Source organism: Lissotriton vulgaris, chromosome 3_2 (assembly GCF_964263255.1).
Source record: "Lissotriton vulgaris chromosome 3_2, aLisVul1.2, whole genome shotgun sequence".
Lineage (NCBI taxonomy): Eukaryota > Metazoa > Chordata > Amphibia > Caudata > Salamandridae > Lissotriton > Lissotriton vulgaris.
The window spans coordinates 11,910,158-11,935,094 of record NC_141690.1 but is presented as its reverse complement, the minus strand read 5'-3'; the positions used below and the strand labels follow the sequence as shown (position 1 = coordinate 11,935,094).

The window sequence follows — 24,937 nt, the reverse complement described above, 5'->3', positions numbered from 1 at the left end:
TGAAAGGCATCACACATATGTTTCCTCCTGTTCCCTTCGTGATGCCTCAGTAGGACTTGAACCTTGTACTGACTTAGATGATGTGCGCTCCCCTTGAGCCACTTAATAACGGTCCTCTTCGTCTTCTGACTCTTAAAACTGCATTCCTGGTTGCCATCACCTCTGCCAGGAGAGTGAGCTCCAGGCTCTGTCTTCTAAGCCTCCTTTCCTCTCTGTCCATCCAGACAAGGTTGTTCTGAGGACTCGTCCTTCTTTCCTGTCCAAGGTGGTCACAGCCTTTCATATCGGGCAGTCCATCACCTCGCCCACCTTCTTTCTGCCTCCGCTTCCATCGAAAGAGGAAGAGAGGCTCCAACGTCTGGACCCAAAATAATCGCCCTCCTAGCTAGACCGCACACGCCAGTTCTGGGTGGACGACCAGCTCTTTGTTGGTTACGTGGGCGCTAAGAAGGGACGGGCGGTGCGCACAAGCGGACCATCTTGGGGTGGGTCGTTTTGTGCATCAAGGTCTGTTACTCCTTGGCGAAAAAGGAGCCTCCTGTGGGGCTGCGTGCCCATTCCACTCGAGCCACGGCGGCTACTACTGCCCTGGGTGGGGAGTCCCCTTGCAGGACATCTGTCAGGCAGCTACGTGAGCCTCGCTGCACACGTTTGCTAAGCACTACTGCCTGGACAGACAAGTCTGGAGAGATGGCTTTTTTGGCCGTTCCGTTCTCCAGGACTTTCTGGTGTGATCTTGGTTCACAGACCCACCACTGGGGTTGGTATTGCTGGGGTATCTATTCTAAGGTAAGGAATCTAACACTAACCTGTTTCTTTCAGATGCACAAGTTACTTACCTTCGGTAACGATATATCTGTAAGAAAAAGTATTTAGTGTTAGATTCCCTACCACCCCACCCATCCTCTGTGTTCTGCGAACCGACATCTAGGGTTAAGATATCTACCTTTGAGAGCCCTGGTTTCATGGCACCAGTGTCAGTTTCTTGCATGGCTCCGCGTTCCAAGGGTGGAAATCTATGCACAGAACGGACGTCAGCGCGCGAGGGCCGCGTCTAAGTACTCCGACGACGTCATCCCGGCGATGCAGACGATGGACGCGGAGCCGCTGACTATGCCTACCGACGCTCAGGGGTACTGCTGACGAAAACTTTCCGGATTCAGTCTGACGCCTGGGGATAGTCTAGGGTAAGGAATTTAACACTAACTACTGTTTCTTACAGATATATCGTTACCGAAGGTAAGTAACTTGTGCTTCTGGGCTACTCACGTGGGTGGCATAATCAGTGCTGTCGGCACATGAGTAGCATTTGATTCACAGGCCCTGGCAAACTCAGTGCACTTTACTAGGGACTAACAAGTACCTGTACCAAGTACAAGAACCTGGACAGGCCCATCTATGCTGGCGTGCTCTGTGCCAGGTCGGTGTTCCACCGAAAAGTCCATTCCCTGTAGGGAGATGGACCGCCTCAGCAGTTTTGGATTTTCCCTCTCATCTGCATTAACCAAATGAGGGGCCTGTGGTCCTGTTTGAACTCGGAAGTGAGTCCCAAACAGGTATGGTCTTAGCTTCTTCAGTGCCCAGACCACATCGAAAGCCTCCCTTTCTATGGCACTCCACCTCTGCTCCTTGGGGAGTAGTCTCCTGCTAAGGAAGACTACCGGCTGGTCTAGGCCATCTTCGTTTAGTTGTGAGAGCACCTGTGGGAGTGGGAGCCACTCCATGCTCTGAAGCGACAGTCTGCACAAGAAATTATTTGGAGAAGTCGGGGGCCTTGAGCACGGGCCGTGCACATGGCGGCCTTCAGGGCATTAAATGCCGTCAGGCAGGACTCCGTCCAGATCACCTTTTTTGGCTGCTTCTTGGAAGTCAGCTCAGTTAAGGGGGCAACAATGGTGCCATATCCCTTAACAAACCTCCTGTAGTACCCGGTGAGTCCTAAGGCGGCCCTCACCTCTGTCTGGGTCTTGGGGGGCTCGCAAGCCACGATGGTGTCAAACTTGATCTGCAGGGGCGCCACCTGGCCGCTTCCTACCTGGTGTCCCAAGTACTCCACCTAACCCTGACCGATCTGGCACTTACTGGCCTTAATCGTGAGGCCTGCCTTCTGCAGCGACTTCAGCACTTCCCCGAGGTGCTGCAGATGTTTGTCCCAACTGGAACTGAACACTGCAATGTCAGCCAGGTATGCAGCGCTGAATTCCTCCAGCCCGGCCAACACCTGGTTGACCCACCTCTGAAAGGTGGCAGGGGCATTCTTCAACCCGAAGGGCTTCACACAGAACTGGTAATGTCCTTACAGGGTTGAGAATGGGGATGTTTCCTTGGCCCCCTCGGTTAGAGCAATCTGCCAGCACCGAGACGTTACATCAAACGTACTAAGGAATTTGGCAGCTCCCAACCGATCGATGAGCTCATCAGCTCAGGGGATGGGGTGTGCGTCCGTTCGAGTGACAGCATTGAGCCCCCGGTACTCCACACAGAACTGCAGTTCTGGTGTGGCACCGGATGCTGTAGCCTTTGGGACCAAGACCACGGGGCTGGCCCATGGACTGCTGGACGGCTCAACCACCTCTAACGCCAACATCTTCAAGACCTCCTCTTTGATGCTGGCTTTGACCCAGTCAGCCAGCCTGTAAATCCTATGTTTCACAGGGGGGCTGTCACCAGTTTCCACATTGTGGGTACACTAGTGAGTAATGCCTGGGGTCAAGGAGAACAGCGGGGAAAAAAACCCCAGCAAACTGGCGACACTCGCTCTGTTGCTCAGCGGTCAGGGTCAGGGAGAGGATTACACCATCCACCGACCCATCCCCCTCTTGGGAAGACAGGAGGTCCGGGAGAGGCTCACTCTCCGCCGTCCGTCGTCAAGAGCGTGCTCACTTCGGACCGCTCGAAGTGGGGCTTGAGGCGGTTCACGTGGAGGACCTGTAAAGGGTTCTGGGGAGCCTGCAAATCCACCAACTAGGTGACTTCACTTTTGTGCTCCGCCACCTCAAAGGGCCCAGTCTACTTGTCCTGCAAAGGTTCCACTGGGGCCATAACCCACACTTTTTGCCCCGGTTGAAATTCGACAGGTGGTATTCTGGTCATACCACTTCATTTCTTCCTGGCTGGCCTTGAGGTTTGCCTGAGCGAGTTTACGGAAGCGGGCAGTTTGGTTTCCGAAGGCCAGCATGTAGCTAAAAACATCCTCAGGGTTTTTCCTGGGAGCGGCTTCCCAGCCTTCCTTCACCAAGCTTAGAGGTCCTCGCACGGGGTGACCGTACAGAAGCTCATAGAGACTGAACTGACTTCTGGGGTACCACCCCAGATGCAAAGAGAAGGCACAGTAAGAGGACGTCCCACTTACGCCTCATGGTTGCGGTGACAGCCTTGATCATGCCTTTCAAAGTCTGGTTGAACATTTCTACCAGACCGTTACCTTGGGGGTGGTCAATGTTTAACACCACACTCCTTCCACAGGGATGTCATACTTCGAGATGAAATTGATCCCCCTGTCAGAAACCACTTCTCTGGGAAACCCCAGCCGGGAAAAGATCCCCATTAACGCCAGGCCCACCACTGGCGCCATTGTGCCTCCGGGTACTGGGTGGCATGGTCCACCAAGACCAGGATTTACCTGTTGCCCATGGCTGTCTTGGGATCCAGTGGCCCCCCAATTTCCATCCCTACCGTTTCAAAGGATGTTCAAACAACGGGGGAACGGTTGGAGAGGAGCTCTGACCTTCCTCCCACTCTTGCCACTTGCCTGGCAAGTTTGGCAAGACCGACAATGCATATCCAACTGCCTTCGCATTTGAGGCAGAAGAAGTGAGTGACTAGCCTGTCAAAGGTCTTGTTCTGCCCCAAATGTCCTGCCAAAGGTACGTCGTGAGCCAGACCAAGTAGGAAGGTCCGAAAGCACTGGGGTGCCACCAGCACATGGGCTGACCCAGGTTCTGCGACCTTAGGCTCGCTGTACCGGAGATCATTCTCCCAGTAGATCCAATGTGACCCAGACTGATCACCAGTCGCCTGGGTTGTGGCCTGCTGCCGCAGGCCCTCCAGAGAAGGGCACTCTTTCTGCTCCTAGCAGAACTCCTCCCCGATGGGACCCCTTTCTTGCTGCCGATGGGACAACTCGGAGATGGCCCCCAGTTTGGCTACCTATTCTCCTGTAGTTACCAGGGCGTCCCCCTCAAGGTCCGCCTCCTCCTGGACTGTGGGAACTTCGGGGGCCGGTTTTCAGCACCTCCAGCCCTTTCACTTGGCAGGGGCCTGGGCCACTGTTTCAGGCTCCGGGACCCTCAGATCACCCTCACTGGCCGCCATGGACTGGGTGGACAAGCATGCCTACTCTGGCAACCCAAGCATCTCCAAGTGGGACCTGAGCTTAACATCCTTCCACAAGGACTGCTCCAGGTCGATACCGAGCAGACAATCGACCCGCAAAGGACCTTACTTCCCATCTGTCATCCAGCTCCTCTGGGGACAGGCCACTGCTGCCTGGACGGGAAGTCCCCCATCCCTTTCCCCCCCCAACAGCACATCCACCCTAGGACTAGGCACCTCTGCCTCTCCACTAATATCACCAGATTGCCCACTGGCGTTTCTGGCTGCTACCCAGGCCCTCAGCGCCTTTTGTAGCTCGTCCTTCTTAGTGAGGCCTCTGACTTGGACTTTTAGGTTCTTGCAAACGGATTTCAAATTCTCTAACAGTATATAGCTCCAACCTATCCTCCTCAAAGGCAATTTCCATGGATGCAAGGGATGATGCTTTTGATTCTGGCATGACAAAGTAGAAAGTTCACCTGGCAAGATCACAAAAATCGCCCAAAAAGAAAACGGGCTAGTATGTGGTACGTAATGGTCTACGATATGGTAGTAGTGCACACTAATCACTGTAAGTCACGTGCAAACGCAAGTCCTATCCTCACCGCTGACACTGAATGTTAGAAATTGGATTTTTGGTAGGCTAGTGCATGGGCCAAAGCCAGGCAAAAACCACCACTCTAGTAAGGATAAGGGAGTTACACTTCTAAAATAACCCCTGCTCATCCCCTTGGTAGCTTGGCACGAGCAGCCAGGCTTATCTTAGAGGCAGTCTGTAAAGCATTTGCACATAACCAACATTAATACAGTGGACGCACTACAAAAGGACACCACACCAGTTTAGAAAAACATCTAATAGTTTTATATAATTAAGACCCGACCAAAAACGATAAAAATCCACACTACTATACTTAAAAGTTCACAGTTCTAGAAATACGCTGATTAAAAAGGGTTCTTTGTGGGGATAGCTCCGTCGGGGCTACCATGGCGTCAAACAAATAAATCCAACAATTCTGGCTGGTCGCGGGCCAGCTACAGTGTCGGGAAGACCCGCAAAATCAGTACCTGTGAGAAATGCAGGGCGTGGAGGCCCTTGAAGTCACTCGTGTGGCGGGTTGAGCTCCTCTGTGGTGGAATCAGGAGCGCTGGCACCAGCAGGCGTAGGGTGCTGCGGTGCGGTGCCTCCAGGTCGTGGTACGAGCAGCAGCTCGGTGGCAGCGTCAGATGATGTCATAGGTGAAACCAGGATCAAGAGGCGAGATAAAGGCGGTGCTCGCAGGTCCCGGTACCAGCAGCGGCGTTGTCGTTAGAGTGCTGTCGTCGGCTGACGAACTGGAGTCGTTGGCACCAGCGTCGGGAGGCCAAGGCTGCGGTGCAGGATGAGGGCGGTGCATTGTGTGACCTACGAGCGGGGCCCTCGAACTACGGTGCAAACAGCGGCGTCGGGTCCGGCGGGAAGAGGCAGCGTCAGGCCGACCAGGGCATCCTCGTGAAGCAAGGCGGATGCAGAGTGCGGTGCCCACAGGTCGCGGTGCGTGCAGCGGCTCGGTGGCGGCGTTAACAGGCATCGCCGATGAGACCAGGGTCGCGGTGAGGCAATACCCTCTGCTGTGCCAAAGCTTCTGCGTGAAGCGAGGCGGTACTGAGTGCGTTGCCCACAGGTCGCGGGGCAAGCAGAGGCTCGGTAGCGGCATCAAAAGGCATCGTCGGTGAGACCAGGGTTGCCGTGTGGCACTGCAGCGGTGCCTTCTGTGGGCCCTTCAGGACACGGAGTCAGCAATGGCGTCGTAGATGTGGTGGATTTGTTGTTCTTCTGGTTGCAGCACTAAAACACACAGTCCCCAGTGCTGCAGGTCTAAGAACTTGAAGTCTTTGCTGTTCCTGAGACTTCGTGAACAGATGGCAAGCTCTACCTCAAGCCCATGGAGAGACTCACAAGTTAGGGTGCAGAAAGTCCAGTCCAGGCCTTTCACTGCCCAAGACAGAAGCAGCCACTGCAGGTCAGCAAAACAGTCGTTCCTTTTCGCAGCTTCTCCGGCTCTTCTTATTGGCAGTCTTCTTGATCCAGATGAGTTCTAAGGTTCAGGGGGCTGGGACCCAGTGTTTATGTACAAAAATCCTTTGATCTTTCAGGCAGAGTATGTCTGAGTCCGGCCAGAACCAGTTGGGCCTTCTCTGGTGTGAATTCCTGGCAGGAGGTCGAGACGACATTTGTCAGAGGCAAATCAGGCCCTTTGAGGTGCAAGGAAATCTCCTCCCCCTTCCCCCATTGTAGACTAGGTCTATTCAGCCCTTTCCTGACCTACCAAGACTATCTGGAGCGCCTCCTGTCCCCCAGCCTTCTGTCATAAAAACCCAGACAGGCAATCCACATTCCTATGTGGGAAGGGTATGCCCAGACGTGGGTCCCTTGCTCACTACACCACTGGAGTCAAGCTATCTTGGCTGAAGACGGCTGATAGCCAGAAACCGGTCCTAGGATGCTTGATTCCGGTCCAGGGAAGACATGGCTTGGCTGTTCGGGCTGGACTGTTCCCATGAGGCACAGGGTCAAGGCTGATTTGCATATGGCCATGTCTGAACTGGGGTGGCTTGGTGAGCAAAATAACAATGGATTAAACCCAGATCTGTGACTGGGGGTGAATGTTTTGCCATTGTGCAACATTCCGTCCATCATCTTGGGTGTTTTGCTGAGCAAGAAAATACCCACTTTCTAAAAGTTGTATTTTCACACACAGAATGTAAAAATCACCTTCGCTAAAAGATGCATCTTTAGAATCTGAGTTCAGGCATACTAAATTTTATTTTCTTACCTAATTCCCTGGGCCAGTTATGTTTATAAGATGTTATAAACAAACCTTCCATTCTGTCCTATGGAGAACTGGTAACCTTGCAATAGTGAAAACTGAAATTGGCTGTAATTCACTATTAGGACATGCCACACACTCCGAGCATTTCCTACCTTTCACATACAATGCATCCTGCCCACAGGAGTACCTTGGGCCTACCTTAGGGGTGCCTAACATGTAAGAAAAGGGAAGGTTAGAGACTGGCAAGTGTGTGCACTGGCCAAGTCGACATGGCAGTTACAAACTGCGCGCAGACTCTGCAATGGCAGGTCTGAGGAACCTTTTCAGGACTACTCACGTGGGTGGCATAATCAGTGCTGCAGGCCCACGAGTAGCATTTGATTCACAGACCCTGGCCCACTCAGTGCACTTTACAAGGGACTAACAAGTAAATCAAATATCTAATCATAGAAACACCAATCCACAGCACAATTTACACAGAGCACCTGCACTTTACCACTGATCAGCAGTGCGAAAAGTGCGCAGAAAAGTTACACCAGCAAAAACAGTGCGAAAAGTGCGCAGAAAAGTTACACCAGCAAAAACAGAGTCAAAACCGGTAGGTCAGAAAGCAAAAAAGTCCGGTGAAACGCGCCAAAAGATGCCAAGTCTAACAAAATTACACTATTGCAGTAGCACTACACATGGCTAACCACTGGAACTGCAACACCCTTCCGTAGAAAATAATGGAAGCAGGATCTTACCATGAAAGTACAAGTTGCTACAAAAGGGCAGTTTGTAAATACCGAAAAGTAGTAGATTTATTCAAAAGTGTAAGTTACTACAAACGTGCAGTTTGAGAATAGCAGTTTGCAGTACCACAAAACTTACTGCAAAGTGCAGTTTGTGAATCAGACCTTTGGGTTTAAAAGATAATTGGATGACTTGCCCTTGATAACCAGTCATGTAAGTAAATCTAAATTAACCTGGAACTGATAATGGTAACCCGGTAATTCGAATTTGCAGATATTTGTAGTGTTTTTAAATGAATTGGGACATGAAGTCATGTACCTGTCACTTTAAAGCTCCTTTTGCAGCGTGACTTTCCTGAATGACTTTCTGCTGAAACCTGTTGAGATGCCTTAAATCCAAAATGTGCCACCGCTCTCCTAGATTTTTTCAGGTAATAAAAAGTCTGAAGTAAATTCCAATATTTCCCAGGGATTCTGGAATGTGCTCTAATGCTCTCTTTGCACTCCTGGATAGAATCTCTGCTTGCAGCAAAAGTAGAAGTTGAGTTCTCGTCTTCTGCATTGGATGGGAGGTAGCTTTGTACAAATTTGAGTGAATGTTCAAACTGACTCTATTTAGTAATCATTTGTCTAAGGCAATTACTGTACTTTGTGATACAATTCTCCCTCCAACTAGACTTGATAAAGCAGGGTGAAAAATGGAAGTTGCAGAAGCCTGCATAATTTTAGTTCTTCACACAAACTCCTGTTGATTCAATTGCCCATCAGCTCTCTTAGGGAAAGCTTACTTTAAGAGAAATATTCTGAACAGTTTGGACATAGAAAATAGCACTGTTGAAGTTAAGGCACATAGGGTGGTTGTTGAGGTTGAAATGTTTGAGGCTGGAAACATCCCCTGTAGGACAACATTCCTCCTGACTCTTGCTTCACGAAAGGAAACAGCACTCCTGTACTGTAGTATTCCAAGTCAGCAGGTCATATTCAGGTCACACTTTATGAACTGCAAAGCCTCATCCACAAGGCGGCCACAAAGATGTTTCTCCAACAGCAAATCAAAGATGTGGTGTTGTACCATCAAGGAAAAATGATACTGCACATAACTACCCTTGGTGAACCCCCACTAGACTATTGTTTCCATCTTATTTTTTTTACGAATGACATCAGCTGCTGCTGTGTTAGTGTCGGTTTTCAAGGTTCTCAATGAAGTGCTCGTGTTGGAGTTGGCGTGGTTTCCAAGTTCAAGTTCAGGTCTACGAGTAGGATGTAAGTGCTAGCATGAGGGTGCAGGTGAATGATGGGAATTCCAGTGATTTTACTTCCTGTGCAGATGGATGATGGAAATCTTATATTAAGTTCCTAGGTTTCTCCCGCTGCAAAGTAATTATTAACCAAAAAAACTATAAGATACATGCTGGATCATGTTTATTTAATTAAAGCCTACTTTGGTTTGCATTGCTCCCTTGAGAAACAATTTCAAGAACATTTATTATAGTTATTTATTTCACCATTGTACGTGAAGTGGTACAGATACAGCACAAACATGTATGAAAAGGTTTTGATGCTGGTTTGGAAGAGGTGCCAATGAATATCCAGATAATTAATATCCTGCCACGGAGTTCTAACCTAAGAATGAAAGTTGAGGTTGTAGGCTGAAGAGATGTGCTTTCATTTGATCAATTAGGATGGCACACAGAGGTTCTCAATTTGCCATACTCCTGACATGTATAATATTTTATCATGAGAAATTTGGCAAAATTCAGAAACAAAAGTACATTAAATTCAAGAGAAGTCAAAGGGGCATACCTCTGCTGATAAGAGCTATTAACATACATGCTGGAGACTTTATAAGGTTATACAAGAGATATTAAAGCTACTTTTGATGTGAGGCATGCTTGTTAAGGTCGTGCCACTACACTGAAGGTTTAGATTTAAAATGTTGTAGATGCAGCTGCTGCAATTAAGCTAATTTGGGATGATTTTCCATGAGTAGAAGAAAACATTCTAGATCTCTCCAAATTCAGCTGAGGGCTATAGCTAAACATGTAAATAGCAAACTCTAGCACTGAGTAAAAGGATTAATGACTGAAAGCTTCACCCACACATACAGCTACCATAGCTTTAGATAAACTAATAATGTTATTTGATTCCTCACAGAATCCCTGTGCTGTCTGTAATAACTAGTATTTTGCTTGTATGAGGTGAGTTGAAAGCACTTGGTATCCAAAACATATGTTCTACCTACCTACAAGTCAGTGTCACTTGCTGCTCTAACAGAAATGGTTAAAGAGACACAGATTTGTTTGTTGCTTCATTTTAAGTCTCTTTTCTCTTTTTCAGAAAATGAGGAAGTAATTGTTTCGATGAAAATTCCTAAGAACCCTGGACATAATTTGAAAATACAGAAGATTGCTATCTTGGTCTTATTTAATATGTTTTGACAAGCCTCTCGATAAGGTTGGTTCAATAATGCAAGTGAAGTGGATCCACCCCTCCCCTTATCAGCCTCATGTCGCCGTTGAGACAGATGTAGCTCCTCCCTGGCCTCTGTCCACAGCTTTGTTTGCGCCCGCGGTGTGCCCTCGGGCCGAGGTTGACACAGTCGAGACGCTTCGATGGGCCTGGTCTGGCCTGTGTCGGGTGTCTGGCATCCCCCTGCTCGTCCAGGAGTGCAGCGCGCTTGGGCCGGACCTCTATCCGGAGAACACTTTCAATACGCTCCTTGATGCCTCGGGGCCACTAAACATGCTCCTATTTTACCAGCTGCGCGCCACGTGCTGGAAGCTGTATCTCACTTTTCCTCAACCCCCACCTAACATGCCAGCTCTGGATTTCATCTATACCTCCTCGTCCCCGCGCAAATTAGTCACCAAACTATATGCCCTCACTCTAGTGTCCGCCCCCATTTCCTCTGATCGTGCTTGGGAGGCATGGGGTGCTGATCTTGGCACCGACATTTCACCAGCTGACTGGCTCTATTGAGGTAGTCAGACAAAGAAGTTGTCACTTAACTACCGGCTTCGTCTGATCCATTTCAAGTACTTGCATAGGCTTTACTGCACCCCGGTGCAGCTGCATAGGCTGTGGCTCACTCCCGGAGACAATTGTGTGCGTTGTGCTGCTCCTGCGGCGGATTTCGCTCATCTTGCTGGGCTTTGTCCTAGTGTCTTGGAGTTCTGGCAGGCGGTCAATCAATCAATCATCGCATTTCTGTAGCGCGCTACTCACCCAGAGGGTCTCAAGGCGCTGGGGGAGGGGGGTCTGCTACTGCTCGAACAGCCAGGTCTTGAGTTGCTTCCTGAAGGCGAGGTGGTCCTGGGTCAGGCGGAGGTGGGTGGGGAGGGAGTTCCAAGTCTTGGTGGCGAGGTAGGAGAAGGACCGTCCTCCTGTGGTGGCTCTTCGGATGCGGGGTACGGCGTCGAGGGCGTGGCTGGTCGATCGAAGCTGGCGTTTGGGAGCGTAGAAGTTGAGGTGGCTGTTGAGGTATCCTGGGCCTTGGTTGTGTAGGGCTTTGTGCGCGTGGGTGAGGAGACGGAAGGTGATTCTCTTGTTGACCGGGAGCCAGTGCAGGTCTCTCAGGTGTCCGGAGATGTGGCTGCGACGGGGGATGTCCAGGATGAGTCGTGCTGAGGCGTTCTGGATCCGCTGGAGTCTCTTCTGGAGTTTGGCGGTTGTTCCCGCGTAGAGGGAGTTGCCGTAGTCCAGACGGCTGGTGACGAGGGCCTGGGTGACCGTCTTCCTGGTCTCGGTGGGGATCCACCGGAAGATCTTGCGTAGCATGCGCAGGATGTTGAAGCACGACGAGGAGACGGCGTTGACTTGTCTGGTCATGGAGAGGGAGGAGTCCAGGATGAAGCCCAGGTTGCGTGCGTGGTCTGTTGGTTTGGGTGCGCTGCCTAGGGCGGGGGGCCACCAGGAGCCGTCCCAGGCGGCGGGTGAGGATCCCAGGATGAGGACTTCCTTCTTGTCCGAGTTCAGTTTCAGGCGGCTGTTCTTCATCCATTCGGCTACCTCTTTCATCCCATCGTGAAGGTTGGCTCTGGCGGTGGCGGGGTCGTTGGTAAGGGAAAGGATCAGCTGGGTGTCGTCGGCGTAGGAGATGATGTTGAGGTTGTGCTGGCGTGCGATGTCTGCGAGGGGGCTCATGTAGACGTTGAAGAGGGTTGGACTGAGCGAGGAGCCTTGCGGAACGCCGCAGATGACTTCGGTGGCTTATGATCTGAAAGGAGGGAGGCGGACTCTCTATGTCCTTCCGGCGAGGAAGGAGATGATCCACTCCAGTGCCTTCTCCTGGATTCCGACGTTGCTGAGGCACTGCACTAGTGTACAGTGGCAGACAGTGTCGAAGGCCGCAGAGAGGTCTAGGAGGATGAGGGCTGCTGTTTCTCCGTTGTCAAGCAGGGCTCAGATGTCATCGGTGGCTGCGATCAGGGCGGTCTCGGTGCTGTGGTTGGCCCGGAAGCCAGACTGCGAGGGTTCGAGGGATCCGTTCGTCTCGAGGAAGGCGGCCAGCTGCTTGTTGACGGTCTTCTCAATGACTTTTGCAGGAAACGGGAGCAGCGAGATGGGGCGGTAGTTCTTGAGGTCGGTGGGGTCGGCTGATGGCTTCTTTAGTAGAGCGCTGAGTTCGGCGTGCTTCCAGCTCTCCGGGAAGGTAGCGGTGTTGAAGGAGGTGTTGATGATGTCCCGCAGGTGGGGTGCGATGACAGCGTCGGCCTTGTTGAAGACGTGGTGAGGGCACGGGTCAGTCGGAGACCCGGAGTGGATGGAGTTCATAGTGCGGACGGTGTCTTCGATGCTGATCGGAGTCCAGGCGCGGAGGGTGGTGGTGGGGGGGCGGTGGTTCAGTCGTGGCGTTCGTCGGTTGAGTGTTGAAGCTGTTGTGTATGTCGCGATCTTGTTGTGGAAGTAGGAGGCGAGGGAGTTGCAGAGGTCTTGCGAAGGGGTGATGTCGTTTTTTCCGGCGTTGGGGTTGGAGAGCTCTTTGACGATGTTGAAGAGTTCCTTGCTGTTGTGTGCGTTGTTGTCCAGTCGTTCCTTGAATGCAGTTTTCTTGGTGGCGTGGATGAGTTGGTGGTGTTTTCGGGTGGCGAGCTTGAGGGCAGTCATGTTGTCCGGTGTTGGGTCTCTGCGCCAGGTTCTCTCGAGGGCTCTGCAGTTCTTCTTGGAGCTCTTGAGTTCGTCGGTGAACCATGGGGCTTTCTTGCTACCGGGTCTGCTAGGCGGGGTCCTCAGGGGGGCGAGGTCGTCTGCGCAGTCGGTGATCCACTTCGTGAGGTTGGTTGCCGCCTGGCTTGGGTTCGTTGTGCTGGTGGGGGGGTTCTTGCTCAGGGAAGTCGCGAGCTGGTCGGCAGTGATCTTGTTCCAGCTTCTGCGTGCAACCTGTTGTTGGTGGTGGTGGGTCGTGGTCCTTCTGAAGCTGAAGTGGACGCAGCTGTGGTCCGTCCAGTGGAGTCCGGTGGCGTGGCTGAAGGCGATGTCCTTGCTGGATGAGAAGACGGGGTTGAGTGTGTGTCCGGCGTAGTGGGTGGGGGTGGTCAGGCGGTGTGTTCTGCCATTTCTGACATTACCGGCTACAGTGCGCCCCGATCCACCTCTGTGCCTTCTCGGTTTTGTCAAGTTCTGCCCGGACAACTCCCACCGTCTGATCGCGATGCTCTGGTCCTTGCTAGGCGTAGGGTGGCCATGTGTTGGGGTCGCTGGCCGGCTCCCAAGGTTGAGAGTTGGCTGGAGGACGCCTCTCGGTACCAGACTCTCCTGTCGGGAGTTCTGGGATTTAATGCCTGCTAGGTCCCGACCTGTTGACATCTGGGGCCCTTTGATTACCTACCTTCTTTCCCGTTCCCACCCCAGTGGCGCTGCCTCTCCCGCGCTCCCTGCCAGCCTTGGGTCCGCGGCGGCCGCCGGTGCTGGTCAGTGACTGCCTCTCCCCCCTGCAGTTGGCGCTCCTGCCCCTTTTTCCTTAGCCCTTCATTGCTGACAACGCTCTGTCTGTTTCCCCATGAGGGAGGGACCTTGATGAGATTGAGCCGTGACATTCTCCTCATGATTATTTACTGTGCTGACAGTTGACGCCTATCTGTAATGGAACGCTTGACATGCTTTCTGTTTTGTATTTTGCACTGCGATGTTGCACGATGTACTGTGTCTGACATGATTTTTCTCAATAAAGATATTTTAAAACTTTTTTTTTTAAAAATGCAAGTGAAGTGCTATGCTTGCACAGTGACAGATGATTATATGGGGTTCAATGTTTTAAGAACACGGAGCAAATCACAGCTTAGAACAGCCAAGAAGAAGCTTAACAATTTGTCTTCTTCAGGAAGAAAGGACAAGACAGGCAGTTATGACCTTATTTTCCAGAGCAGAATTCATGTAGGAAGTCCATGAGCCAAGAGCTTGTGAGGTATGGCTTAGCCAAGCACCGCCTGGATGGTAGAGAGCAGTGACTCTACTTTCCCATATCCTCCCAGGTTGGGAGGACACTAGTTGGAGCAGGGCCCTCTAAACCAAGAAGGACCAGACCTGAAGGAAGCCTAGGGCTGGATGGCTTGCTAGTAAGCTTGGCCATGCCACGAGAGCACAGATTGCCTGATGCTCTATATGTCAGGAGTTCATCCTGAAGAGGTGCAAAGAATGAAGAGTTGTTGCAGATTCTGGAGTAGGATGTAAGAGGGCAACATGCTGACATTTTCCACTCTACGGAAACAGACCCCATGTTGGCGACCACAGGACATTACATGCAATTCAATTTCACAGCTAATGTGGTAGAACCTGCACTAAGCACTATCAAAACAACCATCCAATTTACTTACCCTGGAAGAATGGTAAGCTGAGCTAGCTTTACTGGGATTCAATCTTCAGACCTCATCACAGTGAGGTAAGAGTTAGGGTGGAGGTAGCCTATCTAGGTTGGAGACGCTTGGTCCTAGCAGCAGAAAGAGAGGTCCAGAAAGAGGACATAGAACCCTTCAGGAGGTCTTCTACAGGGTCCTCAAAAATTCCCTCTTAAGTCTTAAGGTTACTATGAGACTTCCCAACACAAAATGGGCCATAACCAAGAGAATATCTGTCAGGAAGTAACGTATTATAGACTGCATGCCAGTTCTCCTTGAATTGTTTTGTGCTACAAAATGAATTTGTGAAACAATGCCATAAATGCAGTGAGAATATCTAAGAAGGCATATAAGGAGGTAGATCATAAAGGGTAAATATCTAACCTCCACTAAAAAAAACACCCTTTAAGGGTTATAAAAACTCCACAGAAGAGTTCAAAGGAAACCACAAAAATAGCTATAGAAATGAACATTGATTTATTAAAGAAGACCATGTCCAGGCTTCATTACTTAGGTAGCTGAAAGTTACTCATCAAAATGACGCTAAATTGCACCACATTCTAGAACTCTAGCGGTACCTTAAAGAGGTATAGAAGACTCAAGGGGTGGTTTCCCTAACTGGTTATCCTGACCATGTGTGGGTTGACTACAGAGGTGTCCCCTTAGTGTTGTGCATAGTTCAAAGCCAAGCAACTCCTTGACTACTGAGGAAGGGAGGCGGAAATTGGCTACAAAATAAGACTAAGTCATACACAGACAAGTGTTTTTGGAAAACCAGCAAATATGTTTAGTATTCAGAGAAAACATACTTAGGAGTGATACCCACGTTCTAAAGGTTATGACAGAACACCCTGTGAATTTCCCGTGAAAATCATCTTCCAGAATTTGAACCACAACTACTACCTAACATGTCCAGCACTCTACCATCATGTGAAGAATTCTCTACCTTCTTCAATCTAAAAACATCAACTTCAATCCCCGGAAGACATCAAACTTCTCAGCGCAACGCTGAAGAACACACAAGCATGGCTGGCAGAGAACCATCTCAAACTTAATGCTCTAAAGACTGAATTCCTACTAATAGCCCCCCCCCCTCCAAAATCCCCATCGCTCAAGACTGGCTTAAACACCTCAATGCATTCAACGTCCAACCTACCATTGTAGACTGCAAAATCCTTAGGTATAACCCTTGACTCCAATCTCAATATGCAATGACATATCAGCAATGCAACGAAGGGAGCTAATTTCCAAATCAACACCTTGAGGAAACTGAAACCCTTCCTCCCAACCAACGACTTGGGAACTGCAGTCCAAGCGCTAGTTATCCCTCTGATTGACTATGGAAGTACCGTCCTCTGCGGCCTCCCCTTATCTACAACTGCACCATTAAGAGCCTCTATCAATGCGGCAGCAAGGCTCATCACTGGATCTAAAAACACTCACATCTCCCCCGACTTAAAATCTCTGAACTGGCTACCATACGAAGCCCGAATACACCTGAAAATTGTGTGCATCACGCACAAGGCCTTACACCACAACTCCCCCAGTTACATTGCTCAGAAAATTGACAATCTCAGGAGGCTCAAGAGCAACAAGAAGCGCACAAACTCTCCTCCTAAAACCACAAAGATTCCACAAGACAAAAACTTACAAACGCTCCTTCTCAGGGATGGCTCACAGGATCTGGAATGCCCTCCCTCCAGAAACAAGACTTATCTCATCCACTGCATCCTTCAAAATAGAAGTCAAATCGATCCTTATGGCTAAATTCACTTGAATATAAACTTTGTAAATATTGTTTGACTGCCTATCTTTCCACTGTACTACACTGTCTGCCATGTCCTATTTGTCTTTTTGTAAAGCTCTCTGATATCTGTAAGGATCTGGTTCGCGCTATATAAAACTTTGAAAATAAATAAATTAATTAATTGTTAGCTGGGAATAAGGGAGACAGAAGCCTACTGTACATTCATGTTTTGGATATCTCCAATGGCCTAAGCTCCTTCTTCCTCAGTTCAATATTCACATTTGATGTCGCTTTGGAAAATGAGAAAGTGGAAAATACATGACTAGACTACTAGAAGAGTCCAAAAGAATCTAGCTGTTCATTAATTGAAACATCTCGTATTTCAACTGCAGTACAATAGGCTGCTTAAATATTGCAGCTATTGGTGGCAATTTTTAATAACCTCAACATTTGCTTTTTATTTTCCTACCTCAGACACATGTGCCGTGATAGCTCTTGAACAATCCGGTCATGTTTGCCGGTGGATGAGTATTTGCCAAGCCAGCTTGGAAAGGTGGGAAATTGAGTCATGTAACCTCTCATCAATTCGCCTGGCAGAACACTTGCATAGATCGCCTAAAGTATGACAAACAAAAGCCATTTTATTAGACTCAATCAATTATGCATGTGAAATTGACTTATCTGGATTACAAACAAAAACAAATGATTGTTAGTTCAAGTTTGGCTACTGTGCTTGTAAGCCTGATTTTATCACACAAACACTTTAAAATTGGGCCCAATTATGTAAAAGAATTCCACCGATCACACCATGTAGCAAAGTAATGTAGAAATGGTACTGGTACGATACTGTTCTGCTTGATTTCAATAATAATAAAAATATTGTTTAAAATCAGGCTCAATGTGTCCATAATTACCAACAATAGGTGTAATAGTTCGAGATCCGAAATGGAAAAAAACATCTTGACACGCGCTGACAGGGAAGAATGATTTTCCATGTTTCTTGTAACAAGACATCTGGTGCTAATACCCCACCGCCAATCATTGGGATAGGACTGGGAAAAGTCGGGAGGCGCATGTGTAAAATCTAACTTTTTGCCATTCCCCTTTACCGGTCAGCAGACTCTTCCAGTACTAACTTCTAAGAAACAAACAATCTTTTTGTTTCTCAGTAGTCAAGCTGGAAAAATTATTCAACACAGGCATGTTGTTTCATTTATGATACCCTTTTCCAAAACCATTCACTGGAACCCTCTAGACACCAGCTGAGCTCTCAGGTGTTAACAATTCATGCTGCCCAAGTTTATTACAAAGCCCGAATGTGAGCAGCTAAAATACAGCACACAAATTCCAGTTTAACGTTATCACTTCCACTTCAAGGATACATTTGAAAGAGTTTATGCAGACACAGTCTGATTCTGAAATGTAAACTGCCAAACTATGCACATGTATCAGAAAAGTGATAAATGTGTACCTGTGTAGGAAGGAGACTCCACATTTGCTTAGTACGAATCTGTTTGTCCACCAAGTCACCATCACATATACTATCTGCTGCTTTGCTCAAAAGCAGCAAATGCTTTTTCATATTCCCTCTAAAAATGAGAACATTTGGTGTTATTGCAGACCACAACTATGAAATACTTTTCAGTTTTAAATTACAAAGTTATTTAACTACTCACCCAGCAGCAGCAGGTTTTACATGGATGTAATTTTCCTGAACAAATAAAGGCGCCAGGGAATAGTCGTGGAAAAATAGATCAGACTTGTCAATTAGGGTCATGTGATCGGTTTCTTCCCCTTTGACGAAAACCTTTCGGGCAACATCAAAGGGACCCTGAAAGAGATAATGCAAAATGAATTATATTTTTGTCAGGTTTACAGTTTAGCAGTGAAAGGTTGATCACCAGAACGCTGAACAAAGACAGGATGGGCTCTAGGAAAGCATTAAGCCAGGCGCTGCCAAAAAAGTTTTGAATGTATTTTCTTAATCTGAAAATGCCACAGTTCTTGGTCCTGGAGGCTACTTTAAGGCTGAACTCACCCTTGGTGGCAAATATCCTGACCAGGAGAGAAACTGATGAAAAGAAAAGCTAAATTCAGGTAGCCGAGTAAAGAAGAGGGCGGGATCGTAGCTTTGCTCTGGAGTGTGTGGAACACACCAGTTGAGTGAAGTTAAGGTTATTTGTATCTGTATCTTTTACCATTCTGACCGAAATTAATATATCAGCAGCAGAATTGACTTGTTCTGCCAAGGTACTGCTAATTTGAAATCAGTGGAGGGGAAACTGGCAATCTAATATAACCTTGTGTCTGCACCACCAAACCCCCTCCATGCAAGGATTATGTGGCAGTATTTGCTGCCCAAATTATACATGACCTAGTGGGAGAAAGAATAGTGGCAGGGCCAGCAAACTCGATGTTGGTGACAGCTTCCCTGTCACTCAATCCTTGGGGTCACGCTCCAAACCTAACCCACCTCCCTACACACCCGGCCTACCAAACATGAGAAAAAGCTTTTGGATGGACTCCGGGTTGACAAGTCATTTCAGCATGGTGATCCTTGTACAGCCATGTTGATGTCTCATTCCAGTAATTTGTAGGCACAATGGCACACATTAAGGTCTTGGAGGAGGAACCTCCTACACCTCGCTCCCGCCTTCAAATTATCATTCTCTTGTCACAGCCTGACCACCTCGGCAAACAGGAGAATTACCTTCGATGGCTGTGGCAGATGAATGATGGGGCACTACAGTTCCTCCAACCAAGTCTAAATCACAGCCTTTGTGCATCTAAAATCCAGGAACCACAATTAAAATTTGACATTGGCCATAATTAAATAATAAAATAAGTGTTAAACATAGATTTCTTTTGCTGGTAAACAATCCTCCATAAGAAGGAGGAGGGAGAACCAATGATGTATTTAACAAGTAAGAGCTCAAATGGCAGGTAGGTTTTATACCTTATTAAACAAAAAGAACATTATCTCTATCATTTACATGAGTATATGGAAAAGGAATGAAGGGTAGCACTGCTACAGAAACCAGCATCATCCTTTGTTCCTTCCATCAGTAAGGGGGGAGCATGCTTATGATTGAAATGTATAATAAAGGGTGGTGCCAGTATTGATACATCCAAAAGTGTTAATGAAACATATCTTACAATAAAAAAAATCAAAAGGAAAGTAAAATTTGCAACAGTGTTACTTATTCACACTGAACACGGCTCAGTCATAAATGTCATTTGAAAAAAAAATTGGAGTGCCCGATTAGGGGTTGGAGCAGAGAATAGGGAAAAGTGAGTGACTTAGGTGAAGATAGTGGGGTACGTGAAGTTAAAGAATAGTGCAAAACTGAAAAATAATGCAAGGACTGCCCTACTTAGACATAAGCACAGGAGTCTGAGTCAAGACAGTAATGCAATGCACAGATCTCCAGGTGGGTGCCTTTTAAATGTCCGCTATAGGAATATTCCTAAAAAAAAACTGCAGTACCGGCTCCACGCCTAGTATGTTTGGCTTTCACATAGCAAAAACATGTGAGACTATTCATCTGGAGATAGACTACTATTAAGAAGCCAGCCATGCAAGTATGGATCCATGGGCTTTGATTAAAAAAAACATTTCTTTTGTACATCTTTTGCTTTGTCAAAGGAAAACTGACACACTCTCCTCACATCTAATGTAAGGAGGATATTTCAGTTGGGGCAGTAGGATAATAAAAGAAAGCTGGCAAAGCACCAATTTGGTTTATGTGGAAATCCAAGATCACATTAGGGAGAAACTTTGGATGCATCCACATAACCACTTTCTTAAGAAAACTGTATACGGTTCATGAAAAGATGATGGCTAAGCCTCGCTGATCCCGTGTGCAAATGCTAAAGCCAGAAAGAAAATCAACTTTCCATGACAGGTGTTGAAGGGAATCTTTGTAGAATGGCTGAAACTGATGGCTGATAAGCGGAAAATATTCAGCTCCCAAGGAAACAAAGGCCTCCTGCTCGCGAGAAAAACTGTTCATTGTTTTTAGAAGCCTTTAACAACTAGAATTGTGATGAAAAAAAGGACTGGAAAGGACACTTTCTGTAGGCAGTAATAGATGCCAGGTGGACTTTAAATGAAGAGAAATACAACCCTGACCTGGCCAAATGAAGATATGGTTGTAGAGGCTTCTTGACAGGTAGTGAGGAGGAAGTTCTTCTGAGAATACTTGATTTAAATAAATAATAGAGTTGTCTATGGGCATTTAGTTTCTTTCAGAATATCTATACATTTCTGTGTGCATGTTATTTTATATAAAGAAGGAATTATCTTCTATTTGTTTGTGAATGCACCTATTGTGTTTGTTAGGATGTCAAAATGTTTGTTGTTACTCTATGTGTTAATGAATTACCTGGCGTATGTATGTAAAAACAATGAGAGCATCTGCACAAAGAAAAGTCAGCATGTTGCTTTGATATATTATGCTAGTTATAATTGCTGGTGAGAGGGAGAGTGCTCTTTTTCTTAAAACATAGCGCATGTACCTCAACCCTAACCCTCCTAAAGAAGGTCACTACCCGCATGTGGTAGACTAGGTCTTGTTAGTAGCCAAGTGTGGCTACATTAGTAAGCTACTTACCTTTGTTAAACCTCCTTCTGGAAGATCTCTATCATAGATTAATCACCTCTACAATTTCCCCCAGGCGCTAACCTGGATCCGCAAAATACCAAAGCAATGCCTTTGAGATCCGGTAGGTGGTGCCATGTAACTATTGGTTGAACCCATTCCTCTTTTGCGATTACAAACAGAGACGCATGTAAGTGCCGCCCATGCAGTGTGATGGAGTTTCTTTCAGGAACTCTTCTGCACCCTACGACACAGAGCCCATCATCAAGTTGAATGAGCATGTGTGCAGATTCCTGGTCCAGGATGTTTTTAGATGGCAGAGACCATACCACAGAATATAAATGCTCGTCTGTAGAATAGATGCCAGGGCTGTACCTCACTAGGTGGTGAATCTGTGGAATGGCTCAACCTCAAAATAGTCCTACAGGACTGAGTGCAATGAAGCCTGCGTAGCTGCCTGACAAATAGCAAGGTCAGGCACTCTGCGTGCCAAGACAGTGGAAGCAGCGTTGGCCTTGATGGAGTTGTAGGCCTTGTAGAGGCTGCTTCTTACCAATATGTAGCAAATCTTAATATAGAGGACTATCCATTGAGGTATGGTCTGTGTCGGCAACACTTTGCACTTCTTCAACGCAGAGAATCGCACAAAGAACTGATTGTCTTCCCAATGTTGTCGGGTACAATCGATGTAAAAACTGAGTAACCTGTTGGGGTCCAAATAATGGAGTATCTCTTGCTTTTTTGAGTGTTGAGGAGGAGCATAGATGGTTGAAGTACAATGGCGTGTCCAACATGAAAAGACATCACTATCTTTGGAAGGAATGCAGCTAGCGCACTTAAGACCAGTTTGTCCGGAAAAAAAGTTGATATGGGGAAGTGGGAGAGAAAGGGCCTGCAGTTCATTCGCCCATTGTGCAGATGTTATCACAAATAGGAAGACAGTTTATGGGTGGGCAGGTGCTTTGGGGTACAGCACATTGGTTCAACAGGCGTACACAGAAACGCAAGACCAAATTTATGACACAATAATGTAGTAAACATTTTAGAAAACACAACACAACCTGTGAATAAGGATGGTTGGTTTATCAAAAGTAAAAAGACCAAAGGGGATGAATTTGAAACTGTGCCCAGACCAAGGACTTCCTGGGCTTAAAACAAAGAAAGCAACAACAGCTTTGCTTGGAATGAGTCCAATTGACGGGCACCACACCAAACCACAAACGTGTCCAAGTGCCCTGCATATACAGACATTGTTGAATGGATGTCAAGATGGCATCAACTACCTCGGGAGGAAAGTCAAAAGGTGACAAGGTGGTGCAGCTCAATCTGAACTCAAGGAGGTGCTGTACCCTGCCCTGCTGTTGTGATGGAAGATCCTCCTGAAGATGCAGCCTGATTGGATGACAGAAGGTCATGCCCAGAAGCTCTCATACCACAGGTTACTGGCCCAATCCAGACCTACAAAAATGACTTGGACCTGGTTGTTCCTGATCTTCTTCAGAACTTTGGAAAGGAGACAGAACAAAATGTGTCTCTGAGAGAAAGACTTCTTTGAAACTCCAGTGCGCAAAAGTCCTGTCGTTCATGATCTTGGCAATGGCATAGAGATGGAGCTCGGGTTCTTCTTGTTGTTGTTGATGCTGCCAGGCTGAGTTTGTCTGCCCTGGCATTTGAAGATCCCACCCAGTAGTGTACCAGCAGAGCAAATCCATGATGATCCTGGCCCATCAGAGGAGGAGAGCCTCTTGACACAGGACCCCACCCAGCCATGCTTGTTGCAATATCACACAGCACACAGCACTGCTGGTGTTTGTGAGAACCTACACAAGCTGCCCCTTAATAAAGGGGACAAAGGCCTTCAATGCCAAGCAAATCACCCGCCACTCCAGTCTTCTGATCTCATCCTCTTTGAGATGACCTCCCCAACCCTGGAGCGACACATCGTCACCACCCTTAACTCGGTGGGACAGGAAGAAGGGTTTGCCGCTGGTCCAATTGCAGTGGAGCAGGCTCCACTGCAGGCCTTTTACAGTCTCTGAAACTTGGATTTAATCTGACAGATTTCATTGGTGGTGGACCTACTGAGACTTCAGGTCCCACTGCAAAGCTTGCTTGTGTCTCCCGGAATGGTTAGCAGGCAGGATACAAGAGGCTAGTAGGCCCAAAAATCTCAGTCATTCCTGCGGAGACTCAGGACAGAGAAGCTTTGTAACTTACAGCACCATGTCCGGCTGGAACGTCTTCGGACTTTACCTCCATTTCCAGTTTTGAATCCGAATCTTGGATGGAGAGTGTGTGCTCCTGTTCTGTTGCTGACGCTTCCACCTCCTTCTGCTCAGTATCTTCTACGAAAATATCCGGGCTGTGTTCAATATTCTGCCGCTGCATGTCCCGACGGTCCCGCAAAGTCTTTTTCGATCAGAACGACCCACAAGCGTTGCAATATTCTTTCTTGTGCTCTGGTGAGAGGCACAAGTTGTAGACTTTATGCAGATCGGTGACTTAATATACTTTTAGAATGGCACAGAGGACAGAATTGGAATGGAGTCCGTTCCATCGGCAGAAGACTCGATGATGTGCAATGGAGTGGAAGTAAACAAACACGGCTAGGCCTGAAGGCTCCCAGTAATGCCCGCTCGATCTAAGATAGTGAGTTTTCCCATTTTTTTTTAATATGCTGAGGATGATGAACGCGTGCGAAAGAATACAGACGAGAGTACAGTGGATTGCGCACCGAGGGGATCCCGTATTTTTTTTGGACAACTGTGGTTCATTTCTGTCATAGTACATATGTTAATTTCTGCCATAGTACATACATTTCTAAGTCGCATAGATTATAGGTTCGCATCCACATGTATATGTTGTAGTACAGCATTGGTACATTGTTGCATATGTATCATTCAGCCATTTTACAGATGCTCAACTTTAATGTTCATTTGAGTAGTTTGTAAATATTTTCTTAAACCTGGCAGGAGCACTTTTAAGTGTGCGTTATTACACAATCTTTGTGAATTTAACCAGGTATAACTGTATAATTGGTGAAAGGTTATAACTAGATTCATAATGTAATAATTCAGAAGTTTGACTTTGCTGTTTATTAGTGAATATCTAAACATTATACCTCCCTAATCAATAGACCACTAACAGCATACAGCACTATAGTATAATACTAATAAGAATGTTGACGGTCTCCTTGCATGTGAGCAGGTTTTGTCCTATACAGCTCCCAACTCTTTGAACTGTTTACTACTGCAAATAAGACATTTTGCAATGGTGAACCCAAGCGTTTCTTAAGTCACGACCACTATTTCAAAAAATATCAAACTGCTGACATTAATCATGATGTAAAAAATTACACAAGCATTAAAACTATCTCAGAAGCTCTATTTACCAGGGACCCACCATCGTACTCCATAACAGACTCCTCAAAATCATGAATTACTATAAAAAGAACGAGAAATTATCAAACACCTAAAACATAGTGTGTGTCACCAATTCAAACAAGTAGGAATGTTATTTTATGTACATATTATAGCCATGCTACGTTTGCTAAGTGGGAACCCTCTTACCATTTTTATATCCTTTCTAGCACTGTTGGCATTGCCTTTGGCCTCGTCGTACGTCATCGCTTTATTTCTTGCACACCACATACTAAGGTTATGTAACACCTACAAAACAATCACAAAAATACTTCAGTGGTATATTAGTACTCATAAAGGGGAACATGAATTAACAGTCTTCTGAGTCACTGACCTGACGAACATCCTGATTCGCTCCCAAAATGATTTCATTCATAGCAGGTGGTGGGATCTTCAATCCTTCCTTAAAAGCAATTGTCATCATTGCACCCTGTGGGAAACAAATAACCACTAAAAAAATTATCAAAGCAAGCGTCCGATAC

The 24,937-nt window shown here is 47.3% G+C and overlaps 1 protein-coding gene across 1 annotated transcript in view; it reads right to left on the bottom strand.

The window, feature by feature from the left end:
* RFC1 (replication factor C subunit 1) overlaps positions 1-24,937 on the bottom strand; it is a 742,181-nt gene that overhangs the window by 90,005 nt on the left and 627,239 nt on the right. The window contains exons 18-22 of the mRNA XM_086963975.1: positions 24,790-24,885; positions 24,606-24,704; positions 18,112-18,266; positions 17,907-18,024; positions 16,905-17,050 (exon numbers count right to left, since the gene is read on the bottom strand). Coding sequence (XP_086820101.1) covers positions 16,905-17,050; positions 17,907-18,024; positions 18,112-18,266; positions 24,606-24,704; positions 24,790-24,885 — 614 coding nt within the window. The remainder of the gene's footprint in view (positions 1-16,904; positions 17,051-17,906; positions 18,025-18,111; positions 18,267-24,605; positions 24,705-24,789; positions 24,886-24,937) is intronic.